This window comes from Halyomorpha halys, unplaced genomic scaffold (assembly GCF_000696795.3).
Source record: "Halyomorpha halys isolate HHAL.00 unplaced genomic scaffold, Hhal_1.1 Scaffold207.1, whole genome shotgun sequence".
Lineage (NCBI taxonomy): Eukaryota > Metazoa > Arthropoda > Insecta > Hemiptera > Pentatomidae > Halyomorpha > Halyomorpha halys.
In genome coordinates, this window is record NW_027104696.1 from 1,229,183 (window position 1) to 1,250,736 (window position 21,554).

The 21,554-nt window shown below is 30.2% G+C and overlaps 2 protein-coding genes and 1 long non-coding RNA gene across 3 annotated transcripts; 1 reads left to right on the forward strand and 2 right to left on the reverse strand.

Moving 5' to 3' along the window:
* Positions 1-1,884: 1,884 nt before the first annotated feature.
* CycA (cyclin A) lies at positions 1,885-4,182 on the reverse strand. The gene has a single exon (XM_014418695.3). The coding sequence runs from the start codon at positions 3,747-3,749 to the stop codon at positions 2,499-2,501; it is 1,251 nt and encodes a 416-aa protein (XP_014274181.1). The 5' UTR covers positions 3,750-4,182; the 3' UTR covers positions 1,885-2,498.
* LOC106679501 (uncharacterized) lies at positions 1,885-4,641 on the reverse strand. The gene is made up of 2 exons (XR_001342973.2): positions 4,452-4,641; positions 1,885-2,177 (listed from the first exon to the last, which is right to left on the reverse strand). It is a non-coding gene; the product is annotated as an uncharacterized lncRNA (long non-coding RNA).
* A 3,098-nt stretch (positions 4,642-7,739) lies between these two features.
* Positions 7,740-21,508, forward strand: Ogg1 (8-oxoguanine DNA glycosylase). Its single transcript, XM_014418697.3, has 10 exons — positions 7,740-8,024; positions 8,097-8,465; positions 8,546-8,828; positions 9,836-10,030; positions 12,027-12,105; positions 12,953-13,049; positions 16,652-17,017; positions 19,095-19,377; positions 20,801-20,995; positions 21,086-21,508. Exons 1-10 carry the CDS (start codon positions 7,948-7,950, stop codon positions 21,134-21,136), a joined length of 1,995 nt encoding a protein of 664 aa, XP_014274183.1. The 5' UTR covers positions 7,740-7,947; the 3' UTR covers positions 21,137-21,508.
* Positions 21,509-21,554: the final 46 nt, after the last annotated feature.

Sequence of the window (21,554 nt, forward strand, 5' to 3'; positions counted from 1 at the left end):
AATATACTTTGAACAACTGATCCAAACAACCTCATTATAGAACAGGGATATTGGAATTTACAAATCTTATTATCTTTGGAATTTTCACTTTTAAAGTTTGCTATAATTTTTCCAATTACTAAGTAATGAATACAAAAAATTTTAAGTTAGGTAATTCTCAAATAAGTCACTAAGGTACACGTTAGACTGGATGAGCATTTTAGCTACAGTTTATTCTATCCTAGAAGAGTGAGCTTGATATTAAATAATGAATTTGAAGGAATAAATGAGATTGAAATTTAATCTAAACCAAATTTCTTTTTATCCAATTTCAAATTACAAAATTTTAAGAACTTTTACCGATCTTTCTGCTTTTAAGATTATTAAAATCATGCACTTACATCATGATTCTGAGTAAATTTCAAAACCTAAAACACAGGATTACATAAATATATTGTTAAATATTTTTACATTTGAGAAGTATTTATTAAGTAACATTAATAATGTTTTTAGTTAATATTACCTACTAATAGAAACTAAAGTTAATCAGATTGTTTGGCAATTTATTTTTTCATTTTAACACAATTTGAAATATTTAATTCCTTTTTAACTTAAATTATTAAACAAATATATAAACACAATAATTCTCTAAGTAATTTCTTAACAAGAATTCCATAATACTAAGAATCTAGAAATGAGTTAATTTTGCAATATTTTGACTTGACATTACGAAACTATGTAGAAAGTAATTAAACAATGGTGTTTTAAATGACACATTCAGTCTTTACAAAGTACTACAGCAAAGAAAGATTAATTAGATTCATTCCTAATTAGGAATCACTCCTACCTCCTCTCCCCCCCCCTCTCTCTACCAACTAAACTAACATAAAAGCGGAGCTGGGCAAAAATTAGTTATAAATAAAACTATGACTAAATTTTCCTTGATACACAGTTAGTTATAAATGGTTCATTAATAAATTAACATAGTATCCATGATAATTTTGTTATAGTTTTATTTATTACTTAATTTTGTCCAGCTCTGATATAAAACATAAGTGCTTCAACCAAAATTCCTAATTTGATTAATAAGACAAATAAACATAAACATTTATTATAATTATCAATAATTATTGAGTTAAATTTCCTATAATTACAAGTGTTTTGTTTTAATCATTAGTTTTCATTATAATATTTACAAAAACAATCCAAATAATTGATAATTTAGTAATTCTGCAGAGAAGAAAACTGAACCAAATATAATTTAAAATCATCAATAAACATCACAATTCAATTTCATGACTATGTGGTGCTCAGTTGGCAAACATTATTAGTAGAAACTAAAAGAGCACTTGTGTTATGGTATTTGAGAACTTGAATCAAATTTTTAAAAAATCATGAAGGGAAAACAGGTAATAATAATAAGAACATGCAATTAATAACTTATATAACCAAGTAAAACATTTTTATTGTAAAATCCTAATGTATAATAATTAAAAATATGTTAATTCAAAAATTGTTTTATTTTTAATTACAACAAAGACAATAGCATGTTTTAATTCAATAATGACATTGGAATCAATTATCCAACCCAGATTTTATAAATAAAACAAAACATTATAGTGTTAGTAACCTTTGAACTAGAATAGGATTTGACTTGTTAGTATTTATACCAGGATAGATTTACCAATCTGGTTATACTCCAATGAAAATCTCTAAACAAATGCTTTTAATAATAAAAGAATAATAGATTATTAACAAAACATTCCAAATTCAATTTTAAGCATTAAATGTAAATTGCTTTAGAAATTATGAGCATCAAAATTACTGAAGTTTGGAACCGGGGAAATTGCTTTAATGTTAAAAACATACACATACTTTAAAAGGTTCAATAAAGAAAAATGATACTTAAAATACCAAAAATATATTTAATTACATTAAAACAAATACAGCAGGCAACTTAATGAAGCAATGTAACTTGCCATTATCAACTTACTCGGTCTTGAGTGTCCATTTAATGATTCATATATAAAAATTTAACAGGTCTCTTGTTATATTAACAAACATATATTACGATATTCATTTAAAGAAACAGCGAAGATCGATAATCATGGCGAAGAATGAACTTCTTCAATACTTGTACACCCATTGGGACAACGGCTGAAATGTTCGGAATTATTCCTGACTGCCTCTTTTTCCTTCTGATGACATTAACAAAAGTAATTAATTTCAACGTAACTGCTATAGATACTTAGCAGAGTAAACATAAAATGAAAATCCGTTTTCATCCATATTCCCGATCTAAATTTAGATTGATGATGGCTCTTGATTTCATGCTGTATTGATGACCAATAATACATAACAATCTTTAATTTTCCACAAATGGGAAAAGTTCATACATCTTATTAATAAAATCGTATTGCTAATCTACTTAATAATAATGTTCATGAATAAAACAAATCAACAATATTAGAAGGCGAGAGGCAAGTCCTGGTGTCATTAATTTATACAGATATATTATTTTATGGTAGAGCAAATGAATCACGGACTGTCAATGGTTTGTAAGGTACATCGGAAACATGTTGGTATTTAGCTGTTTTGTATTTCTGTCTGATAGCTGTTTGAGCAAGAGTAAAAGATTTACGGTGCGTTTCGTTGAGATGATTGATAACTGGTCCCAACTGGCTTAATGTATAGCCTGTTATATCAACTAATTTGTTAGGCCAAACTTCTCCAGAACCTAATGATCGCTTTGCTAATGCTATAGCACCACAAGAAATTAATGACGGACAAAAGTCAAGGTAGGGATCAGCTTCCAGAAGGGTAAGTTCACAAATATACATTGCTAAGAAACAAACCTTTGAAGCCAGGTCTGCTTTTGCAGCTATATGCAACAGGAATGTATAAGATGTAGGTGAAGACAAATCAAAACAAAGTACCTTCAAAATCAACCGCTCCATCCGTAAAACTTGCTTTGTTGTGTATGAATCATCAGTAATGTATATGAATTCTTCTATTCCTGGAGGAAAAATTTCTTCAAATTTAGATGCAATAAACATAGCACAGGTTCCCAACAGTTGGAGTTTAGGCCTCGCAACAGCCATACTACTTAAAAATCTGTCAATATAAGCTACAGATTTGAACAAGGTTTCATTGTGAAGCTTGTATTCTTCTCCAACTTCAACAAGCCAATCAACTAAAATTGTTCGCATTGAGTAGCTAATGTCAGGCTGCCTTCTCATATAATGTGCTTTGGCTTTAAATTGTTCTTCTTGCTTCCTCATGTATTTATAAATTGCATCATAATAAGAATAACAACCATAGACATCAAGTCTGGAAAAATTCTGTGGTACACTTTCAGATACTTTGGTGGGGGTATTACTCTCAGATGCCTGAGAATCTTCTTTGAGAGAAAAATTTTCCTTTTCTGTAGCAACAGGGTCAGCATCAATTGCTATTGGAGAATACGTTTTGGAAGATTCAACATTCTTGTGAGTAGTTGGTTTCTGAACGTCTTTTAAAGGTGAAAGGTAACCACATTTTATATTATTAAATTTTCTACTCTCCTTCTCTTTAATATCTAAGGCTTTAATTGTTTCGGTAAAACCTGTATGTACCTCCTTTTTCTTAAGCAGATCGCTGATTCCATCGCAAGGAATAGTATTTTGAAGTTGTCCCAGTACTGGTCTCTTTCCTGCCTGTAGAAAGTCTTTGTCTTTAGCTGTTCTAACATGAGCATTCTCGTCATCGATGTATATCTTGAAGTTGTTCATAGCGGCAGATGATTTCCTCACTTCAGATGATCCTAACAACTCTTATTAAACAACTAAAACTTAATTTTACATTCAAATTCGCACTAACACATACCGCTTCAAAATGGACTTCACCATCACCCCGAAACGACCGTTAAAGCATAGAGCTTAAAGCTGTAATGGTGAGCTAAAAGTGGCTGATGAAAGGACAAAGGGACCAATGCCACCTCGTGGCGCTTTTCTTAACTATCTTTAGGCAGAGACGTCGTATTTGTTGAGGAAAAGGGGAAAAACCAGTTTTTATTGTTATTCTCGTCAATTGTAATTTCAAAAACTGAGGGTGTCGCTGTAAAGAAACATATTACTTCTGGTGAATTATTAAATATAGGAACAAACTGAAAAAAAAATCCGAAAACAGAATGAAACAAAGATCCTAACTGTTTGTTAACATAATGAAAAATTCGTAATTATTTTTTATAATATATAGACAACAAAAAAAGAAATTACATTTACCTAATTATTTTTAAAAAATGTTGAAATGTACATTATTTTCTTATTATATAACATTAAAACATATTAATGATTATATTGAAATAGTTATTCAACCGTATTTTTAATCTATTATTTGTTACATAAATTTAAAATAATCATTACCCAAAAACCTAACCTAAGAGAACAATAACCATACCTACTTCCAAAACAATATATTTAAAATCAAGTTACCTCAATCGATTAGTTAAGACTCCCAGATTTAATGATTCATTGCGATGAACATACGTTGTCGATTTGGTCAAATTTTCTTACGACAAAAAATATTTTAAATAGAACTAATGAAAAGTAAGGTGATTCAGAGTAAGCCCATATTCACAGCAATTGCTTAAATTAGGGTCCATATCAAATTTGTGTTCTGTTGGGGGAGCTATCATCTGCGGTATTATGAAGTAAATCCATACTGTTTATTTAAAATCGCTAAATGTGATTGATATCTCAACATTTAACTATCTTATTTTTATAAAATTTCTTGGAAGAGTACTTCTTATTAAATTTGCAATATTTGAGTACATTTCTACCTTGATACTTATTATCTTATTTAAACAAAAAGGACAAATGATAAAACGAGGGGGAGAGAAAAAGAAAACATAGCACACACAAAAGAAAACAAAGGTTAAATAGGTACCTAAGAAGGCATTCCAACCAAATTAATTGATAGTCAGTAGCTTTAGAGCCAAGTAAATTGTTTAAAAAAAAGTACTGAAGATATTTAATCTAATACATCTGGTAAAGGCCAAGGGAAAAATTAATGGTAAGTAATAAAATGGAAATAAGATAATAGATACAACCATGCATTATAATAAAAAAATGATTTTAGTAATGAATTGTTTCAATGATGGGGTAGAATGTACCTCGAAATATTAAAATGTAAGAAAGTGGTAAATAAAGCAAATAAAGGAGCAATTATTTCAACTTTAAATGATCGATCATTTAGTAATAATTAGCAATGTTTTTTCAATCTCCTGCATATTATCTTAAATATTTAGTCAATGATAACATTTTTGAAACTTGAAAATGATAAATGATGGAACAATGGCTTTCCTAGATATCTTTTATTTTCTTAGTTTTTTATCTAATTTTTGTTTTCCTGGACAATTTAACCGACCATAGATTTCATGAAGACATTTATATTTATAATTGGAGGCTATAAAAATCGGTGGAAAAACCGATTTCAATGAAAAATTTTGTTTTTGTGATACTAGGTTAATAAAGCTGTTAAAGTGTAATGTAAAAATTCATTTTTTATTGTATACATGTTGCTCTGTGGCAAACTGTGAATATTTTTGATATGGATGATTTTTGAGCCCAAGCTGTTTGCAACGGTTTTGTAACAGTCAGTTGGTAGTTGCCAAGTTTTTGTTGTGTTGTTTGTTCTCACTACAGTAAGAACGTTTTATGTTACCGTTAACTAATAAAACAGTAAGAACAGTAAAACATTATACTTGAGTCCACCACCCCACGTTCAACAATAGCCGTACAGATTTTAATTTTCAATTAGGCCAGCAATATATTTTTCTAATTCTGTAAAAAAAAATATATCATTTCATATATAATAACATTCTGAAAAAAGGCAGAAAACGATAATATCAAGTATTTCTAAAATTATATAAAATAGGTGTTTTTGGACTGTGTTGGCACTTTGGTAGTAGCTCACTATAAAGATCCACGAAAACTAAATTGTATAAAACGTTAATTCGACCAGTGCTGCTTTACGCCTCGGAAACTTGGGCACTTTGGAACGCCGATGAAAGGGATCTCCAAACGTTTGAGAGAAAGATACTCAGACGCATCTACGGCCCAGTAAAGGATGGTTCAGCTTGGAGAAGACGCAAGAATAGGGAAGTCTACTTATTAATTGGTGAGCCTGATGTTGGAAAATTTGTGAGAATTGGTAGGCTGCGCTGGGTACGCCATGTGCCAAGGAAGGGAACTGATGAGATCCCAAATAAACTTCTCAATGAGCGTCTACAAGGAACACGGCCGAGGGGCCGCCCAAAGCTTCGATGGCTGGATGGTTAAAGAGGATTCAAGGACACTGCTCGGAGTGAGGAATTGGAGAGCAACTGCACTTAACAGATTAAACTGGTGGAAGCTGCTTGAGGAGACCAGGACCCAGTAATGGGTTGTCGTGCCGATTTATGATGATGGTGATGATAATATAAAATAAGTCTCGGTATCTAGGGCGCATTACTTTAATGAAACTGAAAAAAAAAATTAATATGGTACAAAATTACTTTTTGATCACACTATTCGGTGACAGTAAAAGATTGCTGGTTTAAGAATATGCCTCCTACAGTTTTCTTTAAAGCTCGTTGTTGCTCAGTCTACAATTGTGTTCTATACCACTCTTTGGATAAGGAAGGAAATGTATTCTTCAGTGATAAAATAAAAATCTACTTGGCAGTACATTATATTTTGCTGTGGCATAAAACTCACCTAACTCGGTCAGTGTTATTGAAACAATATTATTTAACATGGTATATGTATGAAACATGTCAATGTTATTGTTACAGTATAACTCTCAGAATATATTGACGAAATTCTCATAGCTACGTATCAATCATTTTCATTACCACCGCCGAAGCGTTGTTCGATGGTCATTAAAACTGTTCTTAATATAGTATTCACCTAAGAGTTACTAGGATAAATATAGCGGTGTAAAAATTGTGAATTAATTTGTTTTGATGAAAAAAAAAAACTATTTAATACTTGGACTGTTGTTGTCCTGAAGAATCTCCCAGTGTGTGACCATAGGAGCTTAACCACAGACCTTATATGGAATGCCCATCTGCCCAGACCTTCATTAAAAATAAGACAAGAATTAAATTGATGTTTCAGTATTTTTGAATAATAGTTATTTGGCATTATAAATAAATATCATGGAATGGAGAAAAATGTTAATACCTTGATCTTGTACCTCCTTGTAGGCAAAATTATCCTCAATTTTGATTAATACAATTCTTTGATTTTTCGGCAACTGTCAATTAATCAAGATTACAACTTTTTTTAAAGCACGGGTTTGCGATAGGTTCCCTACCAACTGCCAAGATCACAACTGTTGAGGAAGTTTTTTTTCCATGAAAAATTGTAATTAATCTAATTTTCTTCCATTATGTTTTTTAATTACAAAATTTATTTATTGTCATTAAAGAAATTATATTAAAAAAAATTAATGGGTAAGTACTCGATAATTTATTTTTAAAAAGTTCTTGAATAAATTATTAAGAATTTCAAAACGTCGGAAAAATTATAAAGATGTTATTACTAAAATGCTCCATGTGGAGAATTTCAGCTTAACATTCAAAGATATATTATTATTCTCACAGTATATTCAATTTAAACTTATTGACAGATAACACAAATCAAACGGTCTTAAAAATGCTTAAATTTAAATGTTACCCACTCAATTGGTCATGTACGACATGCCACAATCTCACGAGAGAAGATTGTAACACCAAAAATATTAGAAGGCAATCCATCAATTTTCGGCCAACTCGCTTGCTAAACCCCGATTTGGCTATTGAAGCTTTTATTTTCTTTACTATTAATCTAGATAGTATATATTTTGAATTTCTTTTCTCTTTGGGAATTTAAGTTTAACCTTACCTTGTGGCGCGAAATATTTTTATTTATTTAGAATTATTTGATGGTTCTTTAGTCTTTAATTATGATTTCAGGTAAAATATTGGCCAAAAGATGTTCTCTAAATTTAAAAATGATGCTGGAAGGAGGGCAATGTTTTAGGTAAAAATAGAATTCACGATTTTTTGAAAAACTATTTTTGTAAAAGCTCTTTATATTGAAATATTGTTTCAGATGGAAAGAAACTAATAAGAATGAATGGACAGGAGTTGTATTAAATGTCGTTTGGACCCTGAGACAGTTTGAAGAATATTTAGAGTATACTGCTAGAAGTGAAAAATCAAAAATAAATGGAAAAATTGATTGTTTTAATACAGATGTTCCAACATGCAACATAGATTTTGTAAAAGATAAATTAGAAGATTTTATCAGGTCTTATTTGAGACTAGAAGAACCTCTTGAAGAGTATTATAATGATTGGGGGAAGAAAGATACTAAATTTAACAGTATAGCTGAGAAGTGTTATGGAATACGTATTTTAAACCAACATCCAGTTGAAAATTTATTTTCTTTTATTTGTTCTTCTAACAATAATATAATAAGGTTTGATGGTTGAATTTTTGTTAAAAGTTTTTGTTTTGTAGAAAGATATTTTTTTGTAATTACTCCATGTTATTTTGTAGAATATCCAGTATGGTTGAAAAGTTGTGTTCTCTTTATGGCACTTTCTTATGCACGCATGATGGAAAAGAATATTTTAGCTTTCCTGAAATTTCGAAGTTGACTGGTGAGGATGTGGATGCTGCATTAAGGAAAGCTGGTTTTGGCTACCGTGCAAAATTTATTCAACAGTCTGCTAAAATGTTAGAATCTTTAGGTGGTTTAGAATGGCTCCTGAAATTGAAGGAATGCTCTTACAAGGAGGCAAAAGCTGAGCTTATTAAACTACCAGGTATTGGTCCAAAGGTATAATTTAGTGTATTATTATTATTATCATGAATGTCAATTGTTTTCTTAGATTTGTACAAATTTTTTGTTTGAATTATGATGTTTATTTTGATGGTCTCTTACAAGAACCATTATATCACAATCTTTTTGTTAATTTTATTATTAGCCGTATAAATCAGGTTTATGTTCTTACTGACTTGACATGTATGTGAAACAACACCACAACAGTATGAATTAGATTTGTTTATAAAATTAAAGTAAATACTGTTTTTGGTACTTGTTCACAACTTTCACTCGACCTGTCATGTGGTTGTGTACTCAGTTATATACAATCAGAAATTTGACAACCATTGTTGTTTGCTATACTAGACACCATAAAGTGATTTGTATTTATATAAATTTATGCTTCACCTCAACTAAAAAGTATCCATACGTAGTTTGTTTAGCCCTTTTGAGTAAGTGAAAGTAAATGCCTGTGATGGAATTTAAACAATAATAATGGTGTTGGTTATAAGCAGAGCCCAGGATTTTATGTAGTAAGAACTTGAAGAGAGGTAATAAAAATCGTGAAATTTGGAGTAAAAAAATATGCTATATGATAGCTAAAATATTCTAATACCCATATGTACCTACAGTAAGTTCTGAAGTATGAAAGAAATTGGAGGATGTATTAAACAAATTAACTAATTAATATGAAAATAATCACATCTTTAGAAATAAGAAATTGTCTGTAAATGTGTTAGAGTGATTTTAGAAACTTAAGATTTTGATTTTATCTCTTTTGATCACAATCTACCAATTATTTTTTGTTTTTCAAATGTTTGCTCATTATATTAAAATAAATGTATTATGTTGATTAATGGATATGTATTATAGTTTTGTATGCTTCCTTATAGTAATATATAATATAATATAGTATATAATAATTCATATGTTAGTGAAACAAGGAATTAATATTAAAAACAAACCCAATTTGATTTTGTATTTCCAATTTTAGACCAAGTTTAATTTTTGTTTTATTGCAGGTCGCTGACTGTATTTGCCTCATGTCACTCGGCCACATGGAAGCACTCCCAGTGGATACTCATGTCTTTCAAATAGCTAGCCACGGTTACATGCCACATCTGAAATCTGTTAAAAATGTTACTGATAAAATTTACAATGAAATTGGAGATTACTTTAGAAAACTATATGGGCCTTTGGCTGGATGGGCTCACACGGTAAGTGTAATAAAAGTTTTATTTTGTAATTGGTAATTTTTTTTTCTGTTATATTTGGAATGAAATTGATTCCTTAGTTCTAAGGATTTGAAAGTTTTACAATAAACTCAGGAATTGTCAAAAACATTTTACGTGGGAACATATTATTAATATTTTTTTTTCTTTCTTCTTATCACCATACATCTCTTCCTTTCCATGGATCTGTCAATATTCATTTTTCTCATATTTATTGATTTTATACAGACAAAATAGGCCATTTTGATAGTAGTTCACTAAATCAAATCCACCCTCCTTTAGCTATTCACGGTAAATCACACACAGTGTACATATTTTCATCTAGTACTGTGGTTTCACTGTACTGTTCATCACTTTGTCTCATTATGTGAATTGTGTTGTAAAAAATATCTTCTACAAAAAATAAAAGAAGAATTATACATGCTGGCATTAATTAATTTCAGAGGAAGATCAACGAGTACCCATGCTAAAGAAAATTTGGGTTTGAAACCATGGGGAAATATTTCAATATTAATTATTTTATGATAATCGATGAATTAAAATGTTTATCACTTTAGTTGAATTCAGGAACGTTCTTCATAAGAAGACATGAACAGCCTAGTATACACTATAATAGTGTTTCATTCCAGTCTGGCTGGATTAGAAGGAGCTGTTCATAGTACTATTAATTGCAGGGGCACTGAAGCGATCCTTGGACAAGGCCGTCACTTGTGGGTTAAGACATTGGTGACTGATATGTTTGTTAGAGTTTTAAAGGTATGTTCTGTTGTATGTCATTTCACTAGAAGAAATTACTGGAATGGCAAATATGATTTCTAAAGTGATACCTTAGATATCTTTGCCCTACTTTAGAGGAAATATGAAAGTCTACCCTGGTACACTATCTGTAGTATACTAATGAAATGAATCTTGTGATAGGAAAAATATCCTGAAAATGAATAGGCTTATTAATTTTGACTGCTTACTGGCTCACAATGGACTCTTAGAACTGAAATTTGGAATCTCTCCAACCAACGATTTCCAAGAAGAACCTGAATAGCTTCATCTAATTCTGAATAATTAACTGAAATCATCGAAATAGATAATCATCCACATTCTCCTATCAGTTTATCAAATGAACATGAAGTTGCTGGAGGGTTAGACTTACATGAAAGGGGCATCAGCATCTCTCCAACATGCTCTTCCACAACTGACTCTTTCATAGTTTCATTCGAGAAATTTGTAGCTAGGAAAAAGAAGAACCCAAAAGAATTCCATTACATGTGATTATTTTTCTACATGTTTCATGTTCAGATTTGTTATGCATATTTTTTTATGTGATTTGATGGCTGTTGAGATTCAAATAGTTAATTATCTTATACAAAGTTTCTTTGTGATTATTCATACTCATAATCAGTATTTATCTCAAGTCAGTGATATCCATATCAAGTCTGAAGAATCAAAACGTACCTTAAAATCGACTAAGTCAACTATTAAACTGCTCAAGAGGCTGTTGGGCTTCTAACATATGGGGGATAGAATGATGTGTTGTTCTTTCAAAGCAATTTTGTTTGAGATATGATAATAAAAGGTTGATTTTTGTGAATTTTAATTACTTTACATGATTCAGTTAGTCCCTAGCTATAAGGATTTCAAAGATCATGTATCTCTTAAACCACAAACTTCTATGAACAGATTATTGATATGAGTGATTAGTAGAATAATTAAAATGAACTCATTAAAAAAAAATTATTGAAGAAGCTAAATTTCAATTAGTGTATTTATTCTAAAACGCAAATTTCGTACATAACGGGAGAATCACCTATATCCATTTTTTTATAAAAATTCAGATGACAGTGGTTTCTGAATCTTCAAATCCCTAAGTATCAAAGTTTACCTAAGAAAAATAAGTGAGTTATGTTAAACCGAAATAAAGTTTCTATTTGGAGACATTGTTTGAAAAATGTTATTTAATGTTTTAGTATTATTATTTCTCTTTTAGGTTCTGTTTTGTGGAGATTTAAGGACATTTAAAAATGCTGTTGAACCTGCTCAAAAACATAAATCTTCAGTTAAACGAGGTAAGTCATTTTATTGATTGTGTGTGATTTATAGGTTATATCATTTATTTTATTGTTTTTTACTTTTATCTCTTACTAATATTACTTTTAATTTATTAAGAATAAAATTACTATGATGTATTTGTGAAGCATAATAAACAAATACTTATTGAAATGTCTTTTTTAATATTGTTTTTAGTGTAATTGTTATTAATAATAATGAAAATTTCTAAATATTCACTTGAACTAGAACTCTTATTTATAAGAATGTATAAGATGAATGCAAAACTGCTAATCCCATACATCAAATTCATTGAAAATTAATTTAAAATAAAAAATATTAATTTAAAAATATTTAACTTTAGTTTTTCAGAAGTTTCAGAGAGAAAGAGAAGTAGAAATGGGTGTAATTATGTAGCTTTCCCTAACATTAAACATAAAATATTATTAATACCTTAATTGATTTCTTTAACAAGAATATTATAAAAATAAAAAATGTTATAATATATCCTTAGTTGTGTTTTCTTATTTTGTAGTTCCTGTGTACATGTCACTCATTTGTTTAATTCAGTATCAACTTTTCAAAACATCCGCTCAATTAAAAATATTTTTAATAAACAATGTTATTTATTTACTAGATTAACATCCATATTAATCCAGGATTACACTTTTGTTCTTTATGAATTTCATATACTCATAAAAACCGAGAAGTTATATGTCTGGAGGCCTATTAACAACTGAACTGAAATTTAAACTGTCCTCCATGAAAATGAAACAATTTTTCCCTGGTTCAAAGACATTTGAAAGAAATCTCTTAAGATAGTTGTATCCAAAAAGCTTGTGATAATGTTTTTCTATTATTTTGCAGATTTGGATTCAGAGTTGGTTTCTGTTTCCGGTACATTGCACTATAGCAGAAACGATTTAAATCTCAAAACAACATTTGTTTCAGGTCAAACTTACAGGTAGGAATGATTTAATTTTCACCTTTTTGTTTCTACTATTTTCTTTTTTTTTTTCGTTAATTTGTTTCATATCTAGAATTTTATTATTTGATCTTATAAAATTTATGAAAGGATACTTTGATCTGGATGACAGTCAAGAATTGTGCCCAAAATAGTACAAAACTATGTAGTAGAAACTAATCTTTCCACCTGGTTTGCAGCAATGATTGCTGGTTTGCATCATAGTTAATCAAGGATGATACTACTAAATATTGTAAAATATGATAAAACTTTAAAATAACCTAAAGAAACATATTAAAATTATACAGAATCAAACAGTAAATTAAAAGAAGTTGAAATGGATAGAAAAATATTAACAAAAAGTTTTATTATTAATTAACTAGTTTAGTTATTTTTATTATTCATTACTTTAATAATCCTCTTAATTTATTCTCTCTGCCCATGACATATGTGTACTACAATGACCCATCAATTGTATCCCAAACTCTTTAATTCCATATCACAACCCTTGAAGAAGGTTTCCTTTAATTCCCTGCCCTACAGTATCCTTTAATAATATTCCACTTATCCCTGTTGAACCAATTTGCTAGGAATGAAAAGACTGGAAACAGTTTGTTGATTCTGACTTTTATTTTATTATTATTATGGTCTGTATTTCTCGCTATTGTTGGTTGAGCATCTGAGGTGGAGGACCTAGAAGTCCAACCACCTTCATATTTTTATTTATTTTTCCTTTGATTCAAATATTTAAAAATGCTTGCACTATACATGCTGTGTCTAAGAGAACTGACTGTTGAACCTCTCTTAGCACATCAATAGGTACTCCCAAACCATTTAAGCCTGCCACTGTGATCTTTCATTGATATTATGAATAGAGTAGTGGTAACACCTTCCAATTTATATATTTCTTTCAATTCTATCGCGAATTCCTGATATTTCCTTAGTTTTTTTACCACAGTAAAGCTTATATTATTATCATTTGGGATTCCGACACCAGTAAGTTCCACTTTCTTTTTTCTTAGATCTATAAGGAGGATATTTAGTTTATTATGGTGTATTGTATGGTCTGTAATTATTGGTTCATCCAAATAGAGCTTGAGAGGACCTTTTATTTGGGTGTTTCTTGTAGTATAGGCTCTTATCATCAATTAACTTGTACTTTATCGCCAGGGCATGATGCAAAATTTTGGCCACATTGTTGTGCCTCTGTAAATATTTAGTAGCCAACACTCCACATCCACCCATGATATGTTGGATTGATTCCAGCATCACCGAGCATAATCTACATTTATCGGGTGCTGTTGCGTCTTTTAGCACATGCTTTCAATATGATCTGGTGGCAATCATCTTATCTTGAATGGCAACCACAAACCCCTCTGTCTCGGAGAATAGCATTCCAGATTTTAACCATTCAACTGATCTTTTCTCTATGGAGGTTTCGTTCAGTTGGCTATAGAATCTCCCAAGCAGAGACTTGCTTTTCCATTTTGCCAGTCGTTATTTTTCTGAAGCAATGTTTGGCTCATCTGCTTTGCTCAGATTCAGTGTGGTCGGACCATAATCCATAGTAACGATTGCCAGATAAACATAGTGGTTTTTAAATAGAAATATTGATGTAAGGATAATTCCTGCTTACGGCACGCTTCTTCAATATTTATGAGCCCTCATCCTCCTTCTTTCCTGGATAAATAAAGTCTGGATTTGGATGAAAAGGGATGGTGGACCCGCTCTTGCGTGAGTGTCGTTCTCACAAGACTATCTATTTCTTGTATGCTGGTATTTGACCACTGTAGTATTCCAAAGCTGTAGCTTAGCACTGGTATTACCCAAGTATTTATGGACTTGATTTTCTGTTTTCCAGATGAGTCTTCAACACTTTTTGTAATCTCATTTTCAACATTGTTATTAGCTCTTGTTTCACATTCTTTTGAGGTGCTACTGTATACCTAAACTTTCTGCCCTACAGTATCCTTTAATAATATTCCACTTATCCCTGTTGAACCAATTTGCTAGGAATGAAAAGACTGGAAACTGTTCGTTGATTCTGACTATTATTTTATTATTATTATAGTCGTGACAGACTGTGGAGGTCCAAGACCATGCATGATGTACTGGGGAAATACATCGCGTGTTTCTTAACGTGGTTTTTCATAGGGATGGGTGCGTCACTCCCACGTCTATTTTTTTGTGAGTGCCACCCTTAGGCTAACAGGTCTCACAAATGCCCAGGGGGAGGCTGTGAGTGAGTATTGTATAATGTTTTTGACTATTGAAACACTTACTAATTAATTACAAAAGAGTCATTTACATTACTAAAATAAGGTCTGTTTAGAATTACGAAGTTGAGCTTTGGGGCTCTACTAAACCAAATTCCTTACTATCCAATGCTCCATGCTTCATCCAATCCTCAGTGCTTCCCACTTTTTCATGAATAAAATTATCTATAATGACCATAATGTTTCATATGGCAAGAACCAGATTTCAATCTTTCCATGGTAAATTCCCTGACCACCCTTACCCACTTGTTACTAACCTTGCTTACTTTTCAATCCCTGATAAACCTCCTAGGAATCTGATAAGATGGCCTCAAGACCTATTCTAATTTAGAAATTTTATTGGAGTTGTACCAATGGGTAGATTCTCCGCTAGTCTGTATAATACCATTGTACTATAATTCACACACATTTATTAGCAGTATTTTTTAGTTAATGTAGTTATAAATTTTAATAAATAAATAATTTACCCTGTTCATTTTTATCATTTTCTTTGTCATCGTATGATCTTACTATAGTTTAGAATGAGGTGTATATAGTTGACCGTAGATTACTTATTGGAGAAGATGGTAACAACATTTATATGTATATAAATAATAATGTAATCAATCTACTACTGTCTTGTCCATAGTTAGTAATCAACTAATTTATATTTTCATTCCATTATTGTGTATATTTCCAACTTTTTTAGTCTATTATTTATTTTTTTTATATATTTGTATTTATTTATTTTTATTATTATTATTTTATTTTTATTTATATAATTTTTTTTTCTCTCTAAATGATGGTTGTTGTCTTTTTGTTTTTATAGCCCTGATGTAGACCTTAAAATCAGGTTGAAACATCGGCATAAATAAATATTTTTTTGTTTATTTATGTTGTTCCTTTGCTGACCGCACCCCCGACCATCTTCTCCAATTATAGTTTAGAATGTTTGGTATCTCGCTAATGTAGCCCTAATGAATACCTGCAACGTGGGTTGAAAGATTGATTCCTAATAACTATGTTTTTACTATGTTTAGTACCTTTCTAACCACCACCCAGGCCATCTCATCCTTTTAGGATTTCCCTTGTTTCATCTTGAATAAAAAATATATTTCTGTTACTCTAAAACCTTCCATTACTCGAAAATTACATAACTTGAAGTATTTTTTACTTCTCTTAGAACTTGATTTATTAAAAGTTAAGAGTAAAATTAATGATTTTTGAGATAATGAATGATTATTGCATATTTTGAGATATGTTTATGTTTTAAACCCTTTAGGACAAAGACTATACAAGAAGCTCCTAATGAATGTGGAATTTACTAATTACTAAATACATTCATAGGTTTAAGGAGATCGAACCAGATATTTGGAGAGGTGTTTTTGCTGGAAAGATTTGGACTTTTAAGCAATTGGACACCCATATTGATTATACTTCTGCCTTCCCTAAACCTTCTAGCTCAATCCACTCTAAGAAGAGGAAAAGTGATAATGCCAATATGTTAGCCTCAGATGAAAAACAGTGTGAAGATATTTTAAAGGACTACTTTCGATTAGATTTTCCTTTACAAGAACATTACAAAAGGTGGTCTGATCAAGATGACCATTTTAAATCTATTTCTAAAAACTTCTGTGGTATGAGAATGATCAAACAAGATATCGTAGAAAACCTATTCGCCTTTATATGCTCTTCAAACAATACAATATCGAGGTAAGTTCAGTCACATTGTTCATTTAATTATTTTTTACATTATACCCTTTATACAATACACGCGTAACTCAGAAATCTTAACATTTTATTATAAACTTCATTTTTACTTTCTAACCAATTAACCTATTAGTTGTTGATTTATAATGAAATATTCTTTTTTTATGTTTTTAAACAAAAATAAGTTTTAATATAAAATAAAAATCTTTTGAAATAGGTTAGATTTTTGAGTTAAGTTAAAATTTTAGGGTGTATTATCTCTGTCAAGAACTTAAAAATAATTCAAAGGCTATTTCTGATCATTTTTTATGAAGTGGAGAGAGAGTACTTTTGAATTGTTGATGGATTATGTCAAATGTATGTTTGTTCGGGAAAATAATCAGAAAGCAATATTTTTCATATTCTTTTTATTTGATATGCCAGTGTTTTAACCCTGAACATTAGAGCTAAAATCTTCATGTTCAGGTAAAAAAATCAGCATGGCAAATAAAAAAAATTTAAAGACTGTGTCCTCCTTTTCCACTATAAGAGAGTAATTTTGATTTATTCATAGTTTACTGAAAGTCAGCAAATGGTATAGACGAGTCTTGTTGTTTTCAATTTTCAGCCTTAATGGAATTTAAAAATAATTTTTACCATCTTCAATTGAAATTCTTTGAACTGTGGTTGGATTATTTTCTATGAAACCAATTATTATATTATCCTTTAGTTATTAATACCAAAATAATTTTAGATATAATTTTTAAAAAAAATTAATTTAAGGCAATCCAACTCTGGTCTTCCTTTAAAGCTAAAAAATCTTTTGCCTTTTGCTACAAATATTATTTTTAAAAGTGAGTGAGGTTTCCATATTGCTGATCACTTTTATCTCCAGATGACATGATTTTTAATGTAATTGAAGACATAAGTAGGATCAGTGTTCCATAGGACCCCCTAACTCCTGTTATTGAGAAATTAAAATTAAATAATTTTGGAAGAAGATAGTTGACTATATGAAGTAGATTGTAGGAAGATAGTCCAGATGGTGGTCGATAAAGGTACTAAATAGTAAAAATAAACTATATAATGTCAACTAACGTTTTGCCCCATTTTGCAGAGCTGAGAAAGTCAGAGACCTTTCTACATCAGCCCTGATGAAGCCCTGCAAAGTTGAGTGAAACATTGGTTTACTTTAACTAGTTGTTTTAAATATTTTGTACCTAGATTGAACCCCAACCGCACTATCTTCCTACAAAATAAAATTAATTAAGAAGAGAAGTACAATCACGTCAAGATTTATTAAGCAGTTTATCAATGATTTCTATAAAAAGAGACTTATTTTGAAGAAGTAATTCACGATTACTATTGCCAATCAAAGATCAAAACCTCTTATAACTTTTTTTTTTAATGTTCTAATGATTTAATTCATTTAAAATATTAAATAAAGTAATTATTTTAACTAATAATTATTTATATATAACTTATAATAATTAAATAAAGTTATTTCTGTTGGTATCCTATGATTGTTCAGAAAATAAATTTCCTAATCTGGCGAGCACCCTCGTCAATTTGGTTAAAGGCAGACCTTGGAGAGATGAATTTGTTACACACTTATGAATCTGAAAAAAAAATTGTATTTAAAGTTTATTTATTCCTATTTTTAATTTTTAACTTTCACAATTGAAGGTTTAGAAAAATTAAATAAGATCCTATTTAGAAAGAAGTATTTCCAACATTATTCAAAGTCAAATTCTTTATTTTCATAAAATTTTTAATAAGACCTTCATCCATCCAGACTAGTGGATTTTCTTTAAAATATTTCAATTTCATTGACTCCCCTTTCTCTTGAAACTTTCTTTTATATTTTAAACAATTTTTTACTCACTTTTATATTTATGACCTTTGCTGAGTCTTCAACCATTGGACTAGACAGATCCTAAACTCCACCCATCAATTCTTTTTTCTTCTGCATCTTCTGTTTATTTTATTTTTGAGATATTATAAATTATAAGTTGTAATCATAGTACTAATACTTGTACATCGTATAGTAGGTACTTTTACTTTTTTTATTGACATGGTGATTTTACTTTTTTCTTTTCAGAATGACCACAATGGTTGAAGCAATGTGTTCCTTGTATGGTAAAAAAATTGGAGAACTTGATCATACTATTTTCTATGATTTTCCACCAGTGTACAAACTTGCAGAAAAATCAGTGCTAGATGATCTTGTAAAAGCGAATTTTGGGTTTAGAGCAAAATATGTTCATAATTCCGCAAAATATATTGCTGCCAATGGTGGTGATTCATGGTTCAAAAACCTTCAAGCTTTGCCTTACGAAGAGGCAAAGGTAGAACTTATGAAGCTTCCTGGGATAGCTGATAAGGTTGTTGTTTACTTATTAACTTATTACTAATTATTAATTATTTTATCTCTTAACAATGAGATCATATTTTTTCTTTAATGCATTGAGCTAATTGCCCTGGATCAGACAAAAAATGAAGTTCTTTCCCTTCTCAATAAATAAGTCCTATGAAGCTTAAATTATTAATCTTGTGTGGTCTTATGCAATAATTGTGAAATAACACCGGATTTCAACTATTTTTTTTTCTCTAATTGGTTTATAAATATTATTTCTAATAAAAAAAAAAATTGTTTTCAATAACTCCTGGAATGTTATAGCCACTCATTTGAAAGATAATGAAACAAAACTAAAATTATCTAAATCAGACCAGTATTAGCAAATATTTATACTTTGGATCCTTATGTATTTTGTAAATATCCTGTCCAGTTTTCCGTGGAAATGGGTTTTCTTTATCTTAATATATAAAAGACACCACTCAGATAAGTGAGTGCACTTACCGAATATTAGTCACTACATCTCAAAAACAACAATGTTACAAAGCTGAAATTGTTAATGATAGTTCTCCTTACACTGAACTTGATACATGCATACCATATTTTTTAATTCATCTTTTCAAATACATATCACTGTTTTTTCAATAATAGAAATTATTTGTATCATATAGCAGTTATCGTGGGGGGGGGGGGTGCGGTAGCAGTGTGGTAAGGCGCGATGCTACTAACTCCAAGAACCCGGGTTTGAATCCGGCTAAGCAGAAAAATGTTTTCTGTTACATTGTAACGATGAGTCAAACCTTTGCGTTCTGGAGCCCTCCTGAGGTCCACCCAGCCTCATAAATTGGGTATCTTTAACTGGGTAAAAATCTGGAGATCAAGCGCGATTCTAACCAAATCACCTCCTTGCATGACCGTTGGTCTAGTTATAGTACTTCCTTACAAAGTACTGAACCTCTGACCCTTCATGGGTTGTAGTGGTTCAGATTTTATTTTAATATAGCCGTTATCGTAAACCATTAATTTCTGTTTTGGAATATGAATTAATGGAAATTGGTGAATAAAAGGGATATTGCATTTAATTTAGAAAGATTTTCCTCAAAAAAATTTCACATTAAGAACTGCACGAAGTAGCAAACTGGAAAGCAGTAACCCAAGACAGGCAGGCGTGGAGAAGGCTCGTTTGGCCAAAGATCTACAAGGTCTGTCGAGCTAACCAAAAAAGAAAAGAAAAGAGAGAAAAAAAAAAGTGGGTTCAACCTTGCTTCATAGTAGAATCTGTTTCAAATAAGGCTTTGGGCTGGTAAAGTATGTAGGCTTTGTCAGTTTGGAAACTGTTGTTGAATAATTACTATTTTTAGAAATTTCAGTAATAATGTTTCTAATCACATCATTTAATTGCTGCCTGGGTTCCCTTACACGACTAACTGACTAAAAAAAATTGTTTTTAGATTGCAGATTGTATTTGCCTGACAGCATTAGACCACTTGGAAACTATTCCTGTTGATACTCATGTATTCAAGATAGCAAAAACATATTATCTTCCTCATTTACAAAACAAGAAGACAGTTTCTAAGGAGTCTTATAAAGAAATTGGCGAATGTTTCAGAAAGACATTTTGTCCTTACGCAGGCTGGGCACATACTGTAAGTTTGATATCTGTATCACTAATTTTATTTTTCCAATTCAATTATTTTAATTTTGCAATTTATATTAATATGCTTATTTTTTCCCAGGTTCTTTTCTGTTCTGATTTGAAGCAGAATGGCTACCTTATGGCCTCGTAAATTACATCATACAAACTCAATAATGAAGAAATATTTAAGTAGTTTTCATATTTATTGGCATTATTTGAATAATTTCTTGTTATTTTGTCTATATCTGTATATAGTTTTTATTGTTCTGTAAAATAAAAAAATATTTTGTATCTAAAATAATATCTGTTTTGTAATGAACGTACTTCATGACACAGTATTTTTGTCAATGATATAAAACTCCCATCTCATTCTTGCAGTATGTATTTTTGCAGATTATGGATTTTTCTATAATAATAGCAAACAGCTTATAGTATCACTTATGTTTAACAATGGAAGTTGTCATATTTGCATAAAAATTGTTTTTTTTTTCTCTTAATAATGAAATTTATAAATCTGATATGCCTGAATTTGTTTTATTATGTATTTATAATTTTATGTTTTCATATCG